Source organism: Oryctolagus cuniculus, chromosome 8 (assembly GCF_964237555.1).
Source record: "Oryctolagus cuniculus chromosome 8, mOryCun1.1, whole genome shotgun sequence".
Taxonomy (NCBI): Eukaryota; Metazoa; Chordata; class Mammalia; order Lagomorpha; family Leporidae; genus Oryctolagus; species Oryctolagus cuniculus.
In genome coordinates this window covers 43601270-43614893 of record NC_091439.1, presented here as the reverse complement: position 1 = coordinate 43614893, position 13624 = coordinate 43601270, and the positions used below count along the sequence as shown (strand labels likewise).

The following is a 13624-nucleotide window of genomic DNA, read 5'->3' as shown; positions in this document are numbered from 1 at the left end:
CATGCATTTAGTTCATGCATTTTCGTTTGATTACTTCTAAGTAATCCTATGATCAATTTTTTGCATTCCATTTCTCGCATTTATTTAATGTATTCATCTTCACATTCTAGTGTTGAAGTGTTGTATTCTTTTGGAGGCATCATGTTGTGTTCTTTATTCTTGTTTCTTGAATTGGTACATTTATTATTTGGCATTTGTGGAGATACTCGTTGGTTTCTTCTTTGTTTTTTTGCACATTTATTTAATGTATTCATCTTCACATTCTAGTGTTGAAGTGTTGTAGTCTTTTGGAGGCATCATGTTGTGTTCTTTATTCTTGTTTCTTGAATTGGTACATTTATTATTTGGCATTTGTGGAGATACTCGTTGGTTTCTTCTTTGTTTTTTGCTGTGGTAGCTTTTATATTTGGACTATTCCTCCGTGGAAAAGTGGAGCATTTATTTTTTCAGTGAATACCTATAGGTGTGTCGTAAATGTGGACAGGGAGCTCTGTTCAGTGCTCCATGGTGAACGAAGTGTCTAAGGTAACACCAGGTTGTCACCAGGTTGTCACCAGGTTGTGTGGTAAATCTCTTTTTATCAGAGCATAGGTATGTTCTGTTCAACTCAACTGCTCTCTTCACAGGAGACCAGTGCCTTGGCACTAGCCTCAGTGGGTATAATATTCATCTGTGCTGCCACAAAGACCACACAATGATCTGTGAAGTCCTCAGTGTAAGCACAGATTCCCCACCAATGTCCCTCATCAGGGAACCAGGGAGCCCTGAGCATGTGGAGCCTCCCACAGTGACTTCTCAAAGTGCAAGCCACACCCTGAGCCCTCCCATGCAGCCTGTTTTCACTGTGCCAGCACACAACCCCCTTACAGTCATGAGCACCCAGCCCACTGTCAGTGCTCCCCACCAGACTCAGGTGTCTGCTTGGTTGGCTGCTGGGCTCAGACACAAGCTAGCGCACCTTTTACATATGTCCAAAATGGTGCCTGCTCTATATCAGCTTGTTACAGGATGCCCTTGCAGGGTAATGGGGGAGAGAAAAATTTGCCCTATTTTTTTCCTCCTTCAGTTTGGTGGGTACACTATATCCCACAGGGCTCCAAGCCAGATTCCCTTCAGGCTTTATCTACAGCCTATCACCAGTGGCTTGGGCTGCTGCAGACTGGTCTCCCCTCAGTCTCTGAAGGAGGTGTGGAGGCTTTCGGTTTCTGGAGTCCTGAATTGTGTTTGTCCTCACTCTCCACGTAGATCCACAGTGACCCTCTGATTTGCATGGAGTTTCCTCTGCCATTTTCTCCCTAACTCTTCCTTGAGATTGTACTCTTCACTTTTTTTTTTAACCATCTACCCCTGGACAGGAGCAGTTAAGCTCCTTCCCTATTCTGTCATATTCTACTTTCTGCTTCTTATTCCTTTTTGTTCATTTGTTTTGTTGGTTGGGTGGTTTTAAATTTTATACTCTCCTTTCTATGACTAACCATGTCCTCTGGGTCCACTTTCCAATCTGCCCCCTCCTGTCCTGGTGCTGCTCTGTTACCCTTCATAGAGGAGGATGCCAATCAAAGACTGTCATTTCCAAGTTGGCATTCTGTATTCAAAGCCACATGTGGCCCTCTCACCATCTGGAGACATCCATACTCCTTTCATAGTGGCTAGATGCCATCATCCAGTGTGATTTCTCTCAATTTATTGTTCTTTTTTCTCAGAAGTTAGCATTTTCTTGGTTTTGTCACCCCTTTCTTCCTCAAAATGTCTTTGTGTCAAGACTAACAATTCCTTGTACATTCCTCAACTCATCTTTCTCATTCTCTCACTCATCTCTGTCTGACTCTCCCTATTTCCATGAGCATTGTGCTAGAAATATGTTAAATTCTCTGTATCATTAAAAGTAAACAACTGAATGAGTACAAGCAATTCTTTTCACAGATATCAATTTTTCTTTAACAACCTCTTTTCTCCTATTTCTATAATTGTAAGATATTTACTACAATAGCCTTCCTTTGATCTCATCCATTCATATCTCCCATTTCCTTCTCATTATGACAAGCTGATTTCCACAAGTCTGTTATCTCTTAATTCTGGAGCCAGACAGTCAGGGCTGCCGACTGCCTCATATCCAGGTCTTTGACTTCACTTCAAGAAGTAATTTAAGTAACAAATAGGAGAATAGACAATAGTGAGCAGCAAGCACAATGTCATTGAGAAATCAAAGCTACCCACTTCACAGACACAGGGGTTCTACTAGGAGGGCAGTGGCCTCATCTCTGAACTGAGTAGAACAATATAGGAGAAGAATAGTCACAGATTTTCTGGGAAGTACTTGGAGATTTTCTGGAATATAGTTATCCCTCCTTTTCATTGCTTACATGGTTCAGTGCTTACTGTCATGGTGACTGGTAGGTGTCTCATTTAGCATGCTAACATATGACAATGAGCATAAAATGAGCTGTAGGTCAAATTAGGTCAGCTTAATCCCCTAAACTGCTATGAGTCTGATCCTGGCAGGAGGTCTGATTCTTCTCAGGGCAAGGGGAACCAAACCAACACCTATATGTCTTCAGATAACAGGAACTATCAGCCCTCCATGGCTCAACTGTTTCTTCTGCCTCCATGTTCCAATTCTACCTCTCGTTCCATTCTTCATTCTACTTAACCTCTCATTATGATCTTGTGACCATTTTATCTCAGTACTTGGTAAATACCTAGAATGAATTTGATACTCCATTAATATTTGGTACTATTGATCACTGCTTCAACCTCACCACTCTCTTGATTCTAGTACATCATTTATCACTGTTTTTTCTGTTTCTGGTGTTTCTCAGTATTCTTATCTGATTTCTACCTATTGAAGATACACAGTGGATAAGATTCTTTTCCTGGTTTCTTTTTTTGTTGTTGTTAATCCATACTTTTTAACTACCAAGTTATCATTCCCAAGTTTTTAAATCTCACCTATAATTGGATGATTCTCAAATGTAGTCTCTTCAAACCTAACTTTTCCTTAGTGACGACAATTTTCTCCTACAGTGAATGTTGCAGAAGCCTTCAGTTAAATTTGCCCTCACCTAAGTCCTTTTTGCCTCTGATCCAGGTTTCCTGGTCCCCTAATGCTCGTTATGTCCACTCTTGGCATCGTCATTTACCTGGGTACTGGGTTCTTTTTTCCTATATCTAACATCTGTACCATCTATAACCCTCATGCTATAATTGACACTTTGGGATTCAAACTACTTCTCTGACAAATTTTGATTTGATTATTTTAAGAAACTTCAGACTTAAGAATAGCTCTGAAAAGAGTTCTGTTCCGAAATAAACTTAGATTTCTAAAGGAAATAGACATTAGTGCAATATCTGTTTCAGGGAGGGGGCTATATTAAGATAACTTACTACATGAAAGACTTTTTATAAAATTTATTTGAAAGGTACATAGAGAGAGAGCCATATAGGCAGAGCTCTCATCCACTATTATGCTTTACCAAATGTCTGCAAGGAGGCTGAAACCAGAAGCCAAGAATTTAATGTAGGTCTCTCACATAGGTGGCAGGAACTCAATTACTTGAACCATCACCTACTACCTCCTATGGTCTGCATTGATAGGAAGCTGTAATCAAACCCTGGCACTCTGGTATGGGATGCCAGTATGTGATATCCTAGTCATTATGACAAATGTCCACCCTAACCTGAAAGATGTTTTATCTATGTAGTGGAACAGCAGTTGTTCAGCATGCATTTACTCCTCTTGCCCTCCATGGTTCTCACTGTCTCATCCTCAGTAGTTCCAAGACCTTATTCCTTTCTTAAGCTCAGGATGCAATGTAAACTTCAATCATCTGGTCCTTCTTTGTTCTATTTGTTGAAATCCTGGGCATATACATAAGATTTTTTCTACTTTTAATTTGTCTATTGTTAATTTACTTCAATGACTCAATTATGGAACATTCAGAGTGCAGAGAGAAAGTATTTCTCTCTTCTACAGGCACTGGAGATATAAATATGAGGATGACATGGTGCTTGCTTGCCTTCCAAGAATTTTACAGTCTATTCAACTAGACCAAAACCTAAGCACATGATTTCAATGTAAGATGAAAATAGCAGTGATACATGTATCCAATTCAGGCTCTTCAGACATATAATAGAAGTACATCACCTGGTATAGTGATAGTGACAGTGGAAATGAAGGAGTGGTCTTGGTCCCAGATCTGAGTCTTGAAGAGGGGACTGATTCAGTGGCCAATTGGTTGATATGCGGAGGGGATAAAATTGCATGGTATGAGAAGAGGACCTCATTCAAAATATGGGAGATAAATAGGATAGATACAGAGGATTCTGGCCTAAGAACCAGAATATGAAATCAAATCTACCATACCTAATGTTGTTACTGAACCAAGTTTGAGTCTGTTGCCCACATACATCAAAACCAGATACCATAGCCACGATCATTGTGATAACAAGGTGGCTAAGTACAGAGGCATCCTGCTCAAATCTGACTCCCCAGTCGGGAATGTGGGGAAAGTTTTATGGAGTAGACAGGAGGGAGCTAGTATGAAAAAAAATGTTGGGGAGGTGAGCTCTTATCAGAAGGACTTAGGGGGGCTGTCACTGTGGCACAGCAAGTTAAAGCCCTGGCCTGAAGCGCTGGCATCCCATATGGGCACTGGTTCTAGTCCAGGCTGCTCCTCTTCCGATCCAGCTCTCTGCTATGGCATGAGAAAGCAGTAGAAGATGGCCCAAGTCCTTGGGGCCCTGCACCCACGTGGGAGACCCAGAAGAAGCTTCTGGTTCCTGGCTTCAAATCGGCACAGCTCTGCCCATTGCGGCCATCTGGGGAGTGAACCAGCGGATGGAAGACCTCACTCTCTCTCTGTCTCTACCTCTTTATATAACTCTTTCAAATAAATAAAATAAATCTTTTAAAAAAAAGAAGAAGGAGAACTTAGAATAAGAACAGCAGAGTGCAGTCATGTTCTAAGGGACTCTCCAAAGAAAGCAGAGATTTAAACAAAACATGATCAGACATTTTGTTAATAAGATGAGACAACTTGCAGAAAAGGAATGGGAAAAATAAGAAGTTTTTGAGTTTGCACTGTCAGGGAAACTGGTAAAAGGGACAGTCCAGTCTAATAACAGTGTGTCTTGCCCTGTTCTATCCTTGATCATTTTTCCAGATTATTTTCACCCATGCCTATATCAGTGTGGAAGGGCTATCCATAAATAATGACAGCTAAGATATTTGGAAAATTTACAATGTGCTAAGCACAGCTCTCAGTGCTTTTCATCTTTTAGTTTATTTAATTCTCAATACAATTCTGTGAAGTAGGAAAGAGTATTATCCTCATCTTATAGCTGAAGAAATTAAGGCCCAAAGAGGCTTCATAACTCACCTAAGACACAGCTAACAAGCATCAGAGTGAAGATATGAACCAGGCTCTCTGTCAAGAATCTATTCTAATCATCATGCACTGCTCTCTTCCTTTGGGCTTAAAATATTTTGTCTTCAGCTTTAAACTTGTAGGATTGATATAACTTGGTATTTGTTCGTAAGATGCTGTGAATATAAAAAAAAAATCCAAGAGATAACTTTTGTGTCAAGATAACAAAAACTTGTGGGCTTTAATTAGAAATTTGAAGAGGTCATATATGCCCAGTGATCAAAATATAGATAATCTAAATTTTTAAAAACTGCCACATGTATGCCAAGATTGGCAGGCTTGCTCCTCCTAATAATCTGATAATGATCCTTTCCTGATAATGAGCTGATATTTGCAATAGATTGCTGGTTGTTATGGTGACAAAAATGAGGCTTAACTTTGCAAAATGATGAAATGTAGACAGAACAATTTTTCAAACTTATATAAGCATTCATCTAAATGAACCAGTTTCAGTGGCACCATCAAATGGTTTTACCAAAAAATTCTCTGTAAAATCAGATGAGTTTTCTCTTCATATCCAGAAGAATAAAGGTGGTCAGAGTTAACATAAATGAATAGAGTTTCAGGTACTATTTTTAAAATTAAGTTTTCCTGGAATGTCAAGCACAAAATATGAGGTATATGTGATAAAGCAGAAAATGTAGTTGCTGAGGTCTATAAGGCAGCTTGGACTCCACCTTACATAACTGAGGCTAGATAAGTTACTTTTCTATGACTTTAGTTTGGGACAGAGCAGGACTACAGTTAAATCTTCCTGGGTTAAGAACAGGCTTTTGTCCAATGCAAATCCTGTATTGTTGTCTGTAAGAGCAGAAAACCAGAAGTAATTTAGAAACAACCATGCCCAAAACTTCTCTGTGTCTTTTTTTTTTCACTTATCATAAAGAGACAACACAGTGAAATAGCTTGTTCAGACCTCATTACTGATTAGTAACAGAAATGGGATTCCTCTGTTAGTGGTTTTTTTCTGCAGTTGATTATTAACCTAATCTAGATACCAGTTTAGTAAAAATTAATTATACAAAATACTATGTTTATTATCTTTTTAGTTTCTGAAATGTCTTGTGCCATTTCTTAGGGAAAAAGGGGGGGGGGTAGGAAATAGTGACATGAGGTAGGGAGGGGGAACTGACCTGACAGCTAGGTCCTGGTGGAGAAGTATTTAACACTGTATCATTTAGAATTATCAGCATGTGGCAATAACACTAGCAGGACCAAATTCTGGATGGTTGGTTATGGCTGGTTGGTTGGTTAGTTGTTTTTTCACTTCAAAGACAAAACACTCCCTTCTTTGCCTTGGACGTGTAATTCTAAACACTATCACTGGTAGAATACTTTTCCCTATCTGGGCTCTAAAAAAGCACAAAAGTGCTTTTTACTAAAAATGAGAAAATATGCCTGAGTAGATGATGGTACCAAATATAAAATGATCTGCATTTCCCCAATGAGAAGATCCTTCATATAAAAAGGCCTGGGATAACTTGATTCTACAATCTTTTAGAAACTTAAATGAAGTAGTTATACAAATCTGTAAGTATTGAACTTGCTCATTTGATACTTATTTTATATCACATATTAATCTAAATCTCATATAAAATGAAAATTAACACAGCAATTTTGAATCATTGCTTTTTTTTCTATCCTTAAATTACATTTCTTTTTAATCTAATTTAAGAGACAAGGAGAGACAGACAGAGCTTACACTCTGCTGCTTTATTCTACAAATGCCTGCAAAGGCTGGGGCTGGCCATGCCATAGCAAGGAGCTGGAACTTAATCCAGGTCTCTCCCATTTGACTGACAGAGACCCAACTATTTGAGACATTACCACTGCTTTCCAGTGTCTGCATTATCAAGCAGTTGGAATCAGGAAACAGAGCCAGGACTCAAATCAAAATACTCAGACCCAGGATATCTCTCTTAACTTCTAGACCAAAGACATACCTGACACATGCTATTAATTCTAGTTATTCACAGGCAATCTTTTTGTATTTTGTAGAAAACGTATTTATTTGTGTGATAAGGATAGGTGAAGGGATAAGTCTGGGAGGTAAGTGGTCAAAGAATACTTTGTCTGAATGTTTACTGTTCCTTTATTTTTTTCCAGCTTTTATTTAATGAATACAAATTTCCAAAGAATAACTTACGGATTATAGTGGCTTTCCCCCCCATAACCGCCCTCTCACCCACAACCATCCCATCTCTCACTCCCTCCCCCATCCCATTCTTCATCAAGATTCATTTTCAATTATTTTTATATACAGAAGATCAACTTCTATATATACAGTATATACTAAGGAAAGATTTCAACAAACTGCACCCACATAAAGTATACAGTACTGTTTGAGTAGTGGTTATACCGATAATTCGAATATTACAACACATTAAGGACAGAGATTCTACCTGGGGAGTAGGTGCACAGTGACTCCCATTGTTGACTCAACAATTGACACTCTTATTTAGGACGTCAGTAATCACCCCAGGCTCTTGTCATGAGCTGCCAAGGCTATGGAAGCCTCTTTAGTTCACCAACTCTGATCTTATTTAGACAAGGCCATAGTCAAAGTGGAAGTTCTTTCCACCCTTCAAGAAAGGTACCTCCTTCTTTGATGACCCATTCTTTCCACTGGGATCTCACTCATAGAGATCTTTCATTTGGGTCATTTTTTTTTTTTTTGCCACAGTGCCTTGAATTTTCATGCCTGAGAAACTCTCATGGGATTTTTAGCCAGATCCGAATACCTTAAGGGCTGATTCTGAGGCATATCCCATAATTTCTTTATCCAGTCTTCTGTTGATGGGCATTTAGGTTGATTCCATGTCTTAGCTATTGTGAAGTGAACTGCAATAAACATGAAGGTGCAGACAGCGCTTTTATTCTCCAATTTAATTTCCTTTGGGTAAATACCTAGGAATGGGATGGCTGGGTCATGTGGTAGGGCTATATTCAGGTTTCTGAAGAATCTCCAAACTGTCTTCCATAGTGGCTTTACCAGTTTGCATTCCCACCAACAGTGGGTTAGTGTCCCTTTTTCCCCACATCCTCGCCAGCATCTGTTGTTGGTAGATTTCTGTATGTAAGCCATTCTAACCAGGGTGAGGTGAAACCTCATTGTGGTTGTGATATGCATTTCCCTGATGGCTAGTGATCCTAATATTGTTTCATGAGTCTGTTGGCCATTTGGATTGCCTCTTTTGAAAAATGTCTATTGAGGTCCTTGGCCCATCTCTTAAGTGGGTTGTTTGTTTTGTTGTTGTGGAGTTTCTTGATCTCTTTGTAGATTCTGGTTATAAATCCTTTATCGGTTACACAGTTTGCAAATAATTTTCAAATTCTGTCGGTTGTCTCTTCACTTTCCTGACTGTTTTTTTACAGTACAGAAACTTCTCAATTTGATGCTATCCCAATAGTTAATTTTGACTTTGACTGCTTGTGCCTCTGGGGTCTTTTCCAAGAAGTCTTTGTTGGTGCCTATATCTTGAAGGGTTTCTCCAATGTTCTCTAATAATTTGATGGTGTCACGTCATAGATTTAGATCTTTAATCCACGTTGAGTGGATTTTTGTGTAAGGTATAAGGTAGGGGTCTTGCTTCATGCTTCTGTATGTGGAAGACCAGTTTTCCCAGCACCATTGTTGAATAGATTGTCCTTGCTCCAGGAGTTGGCCTTATATCCTTGATCAAATATAAGTTGGCTGTAGATGTTTGGATTGATTTCTGGTGTTTATATTCTGTTCCATTGGTCTATCCATCTGTTTCTGTATCAGTGCCACACTGTTTTGATTACAACTGCCCTGTAGTATGTCTTTAAATCTGGTATTGTGATGTCACAGGCAATCTTGATATAATTGTTTTCATCATTACCAGAAGCAGTTTCAAGTTATCTAACAGTGTCTAGAGCACATCATCTTTGTTGCCATCTAAATTAATTGAGATAATACACTTCCTTTGAATTTTTCTGGAATGCTATCTCCAAAGATTTTGTACAAAACAGAATTCGTCATTACCTTAAACTTCTGGATAGTATTTTTGCTTTGATTTTTTAAAATTTATACTATAGCTGATTATTTTTATAGAACAAATACTATATTGCTTTTTAAGTTATCTTTGAACGACTTATTTAAGGCAATAGCCAACCCTAATTTGTAAGATCAGACCCACAGGAATAATTAGTAAGTCTGTGACTGTTATTGGCTTGAAACCAATTTGTAACTAATCTTACTCCATTTTTGGCCATGGATGGTGAATATCAGTCTTCACCTGGAAGGAAGCAGTGGTTCCAGTGCTCCACAGAATGCTGTCACTAGGGACATCTTAGCCCTCTATTTTTTTTGCTTCAGAGTAGTACATCTTTGTTCTTGACCAGGCAACTGGTGAACGTCTGGGATGAAAGTCAATCCGCTACAGAGACAGTTTTGCAAGAGCAATGACCCTCAAACATCAACAGAACCATCAACTAATACAATCACCAGCCAACATAATCAAGAACCGCAAACACAACATGGGCTCCTGCTGTTCATCCCCTCACAAGATGGCCCTGTGATCACACTTCAGATGACAAATCAACAAGAGTGACCAGAGGCTCTGTAGAAAATATTATTTTCTCAGACCTAATTGTCCACAGTTATTTTAATACCTGCAGTTCTCAGGCCACATCCTGGATGGAACAGGCAGTTCAGATTTGGAGCTCTCTGATTTTCGCATTTCCATGTGAGTTCATCCTTACTTTTAGATCCACATTTCCAGTTAAGTCTTACTAAAGACCTAGTTGCACACAATGGTAAATACCCAACAGTAACAGAGAAGGTAAACTCCATTTTTATGAAGGGGAAGGACCCAAGATCTTGTTCCAACAGTGTGCCCCAGCCCACTTCAATTCACTAGCAAGATTCTAGACCTCTTCTCTCCCTGAAGGTAGATAGAAAAGCACTGTGTACAGTTACACACTATGCAGCCATTGTTTGAAGCAAATTTTATGGTTTAGGAAAAATTTTGCTTCATGCAGGTATCAAGTAAATGACATTCAAGAGCTATTTCTTAGATTTTATTTTTCTTCCCTGAGCAAACTAAAGATGTATCTGCTTTCACTGTAAGAGGATTAAAAATATATTTGATGAGGGGCCAGCACTGTGGCGCAGTGGGTTAAAGCCCTGGCCTGAAGCAACGGCTTCCCATATGGGCACTGGTTCTGGTCGCAGCTGCACCTCTTCTGATCCAGCTCTCTGCTATGGCCTGGGAAAGCAGAAGATGGCCCAAGTCCTTGGGGCCCTGCACCCACGTGGGAAACCCAGAAGAAGCTCCTGGCTCCTGGCTTCAGATAGGCACAGCTCTGCCCATTGCAGCCATCTGGGGAGTGAACCATCAGATGGAAGGCCTCCCTCTCTGTCTCTGCCTCTCTCTGTAACTCTTTCAAATAAATAAAATAAATCTTTAAAAAATTTTTGATTATATCATCAAGATCTGAGCTAACCAATTTTTTAAAAAGTAGACCCCCAAATCTATAAACTTCAGGCTAGTTTTTGTTGTAAAAATATGACCTTTAGTTAAATTACTTAAACTGTGTGAAATAGGCAGAGAATTAGAGTTTAAAAAGCACGAGACATGATAATCCTGACTCTATCTCTAATCCAGAATAGCACCTTGGGCAAATCATTTAAACATTTTAGATTTATTCCCTTAACTGTAAATATAATTGTTAAGTCCCAGGTTCCTGTAAAATGCTATGAAGATAATATTTAAGAAAATTATGTGAAAAAAAAATTGAATTCAAGTATGTGCCAAAAGCTTTATATTCAGAATATATGAAGCATAAAAAAGCAATAAAAGGAGAGATGATCCAATTTGTTTATAAACACCAAGAACATGAAAAACCACCTTTTGTTATTAAAAGGTCTTTCTTATTACTTTGTTTAAGGAATACAATTTCATACATTTAATATATACAGATTTGGGAACACAATGCTTCTTCCTAACCTACCTCCCTCCCAGCCATACTCCCCACCTTTCTTTCTCCTTCCTCTTCCTCCACCATTCTGAAATCAATTTTCAGTTAATTTTTATAGTCATAAGGTAAACCCTACACCAAGTAGAGAGTTCACCAATTAGTATGAAGAAAAAAAAAGAAGTAAAGAACAAAAACAAACAAGGAAAATATTGTTCCCCGAAAATCACAGCAAGGGCTATTCAAAATTGTTGTATCTCAAAATGTCTGTTTCATTCTTATAGGTTATATTTTAAGTATTCTATTGGTTACCACAGATCAGAGATACCATATGGTATTTGTCCTTCTGTGACTAGATTATTTCACTAAGTATAATGGTTTCCAGTTGTATCCATTTTGTTGCAAATGACAAGATTTCTTTTTTTACCACTGTGTAGTATTCCATGGTGTATATATATCATAATTTCTTTATCCACTCATCAGTTGATGAATACCTGCACTGATTCCATATCTTAGTTATTATAAATTCAGCTAAAATGAACTTGGGGGTACAGATAACTCTTTAATATGCTAATTTCATTTCCTTTGGATAAATTCCCACGAATGGGATGGCTGGGTCATATGGTAGGTCTATATTCAGTCATCTGAGATATCTCCATACTGTCTTCCACAGTGGCTATACCAGTGTACATTCCCTACAACAGTGGATTAAGGTGCCCTTCTCCCCACATCTTTGTCAGCATTTGTTGTTTGTTGATTTCAGTGTGAGAGCCATTCTAAAAGGGGTGAGGTGAAACTTCATTGTGGTTTGTATTTGCATTTCCCTGATGGCTAGTGACCTATTGGCATTTTTTCCATGTGTTTGTTGGCCATTTGAATTTCCTCTCTTGAGAAATGTCTGTTCAGTTCCCTTGCGCATCTCTTAATTGGATTGTTTTGTTGTTATTGAGTTTCTTGGTTTTTTTAGAGATTTTAGAAGTTAGTCCTTTGTTAGTTACATTGTTTGCAAATATTTTCTCCATTCTGTAAGTTGCCTCTTCACTTTGCTTCTCAAGTGATGTAATCCCACCTGTTAATTTGGACTTTGATTGCTTGTGCTTATGGGGTCTTTTCCATGAAGTCTTTCTCTATACCAATGTATTGTAGGGTTTCCTCAATAGTTTGTACTAATTTGATGGTCTCATGTCATAGATTTAAGGCTCTAATCCATTTTGAGTTTATTTTTGTGTAAGGTGTGATGTAGAGGTCTTGTTTGATACTTCTGCATATGGAAATAGAGTTTTCCCAGCACCATTTGTTGAAGAGACGGTCTTGACTACATGATTGATTTTTGCTCCTTTGTCAAATATAAGTTGGTTGTAGATATGTGAATTTATTTCTGGGGTTTCTAACTGCTCCATTGGTCTACACGTCTGTTTTTGTGCCACTAATAGGCTGTTTTTATTTTGACTGCCCTAAGTATGTCTTGAGGTCTGGTATTGTGATGCCTCTAGCTTTGTTTTCATTGTTTAAGTTTGCTCTAGCTATTTGGGGTCTCTTGTGTTTCCACATGAATTTTAGCATCATTTTTTCTAGATCTGAGAAGAATATTGTTTTCATTTTGACTGATACCTCATTGAATGTATAAATTATTTTCAGTTGAATGGACATTTTGAAGATATTGATTCTTCTAATCCATGAACATGCAACACTTTTCCACTTTTTATGTCTTCTATTTCTTTCTTTAACCTTTTGTAATTTTCATCATAGAGATCTTTAACGTCCTTGGTTAAATTTATTCCAAGGTATTTAAATTTATTTGTAGCTATTGTGAATGGGATTGACCTTAGAAGTTCTTTCTCAGCTATGGCATTGCCTGTGTATACGAAGGCTATTGACTTTTGTGTGTTGATTTTATATCCTTCTACTTTACCAAACTCTTTTATGAGTTTCAATAGCCTCTTCACAGAGTCTTTTGGGTTTCCTAAATATAGAATCATGTCATCAGCATAAAAGGGATAGTTTGACTTCCTCCTACCTAATTGTATCCCTTTGGTTTCTCTTTCTTGCCTGTTGGCTCTTTCTAAAACTGCCAGGATTCTATTAAATAGCAATAGTGAGAGTAGGTATCTTTGTCTGGTTCCAGAGCTTAATGGGAATGCCTCTAATTTCTCCCATTCAGTGGGATGCTGGCTGGGGGTTTGTTATAAATTGCTTTGATTATGAAGAGGAATGTTCCTTCTTTACACAATTGCTTAAGGTTTTCATCATGAAAGGGT

General features: G+C 38.3%; 1 protein-coding gene across 1 annotated transcript in view; it reads left to right on the top strand.

The window, feature by feature from the left end:
• Positions 1–694: 694 nt before the first annotated feature.
• The window catches only part of LOC100341884 (SERTA domain-containing protein 1-like), a 66817-nt gene continuing 53887 nt past the window's right edge, over positions 695–13624 (top strand). Inside the window, exon 1 of the mRNA XM_070047112.1 lies at positions 695–913. Coding sequence (XP_069903213.1) covers positions 695–913 — 219 coding nt within the window. The remainder of the gene's footprint in view (positions 914–13624) is intronic.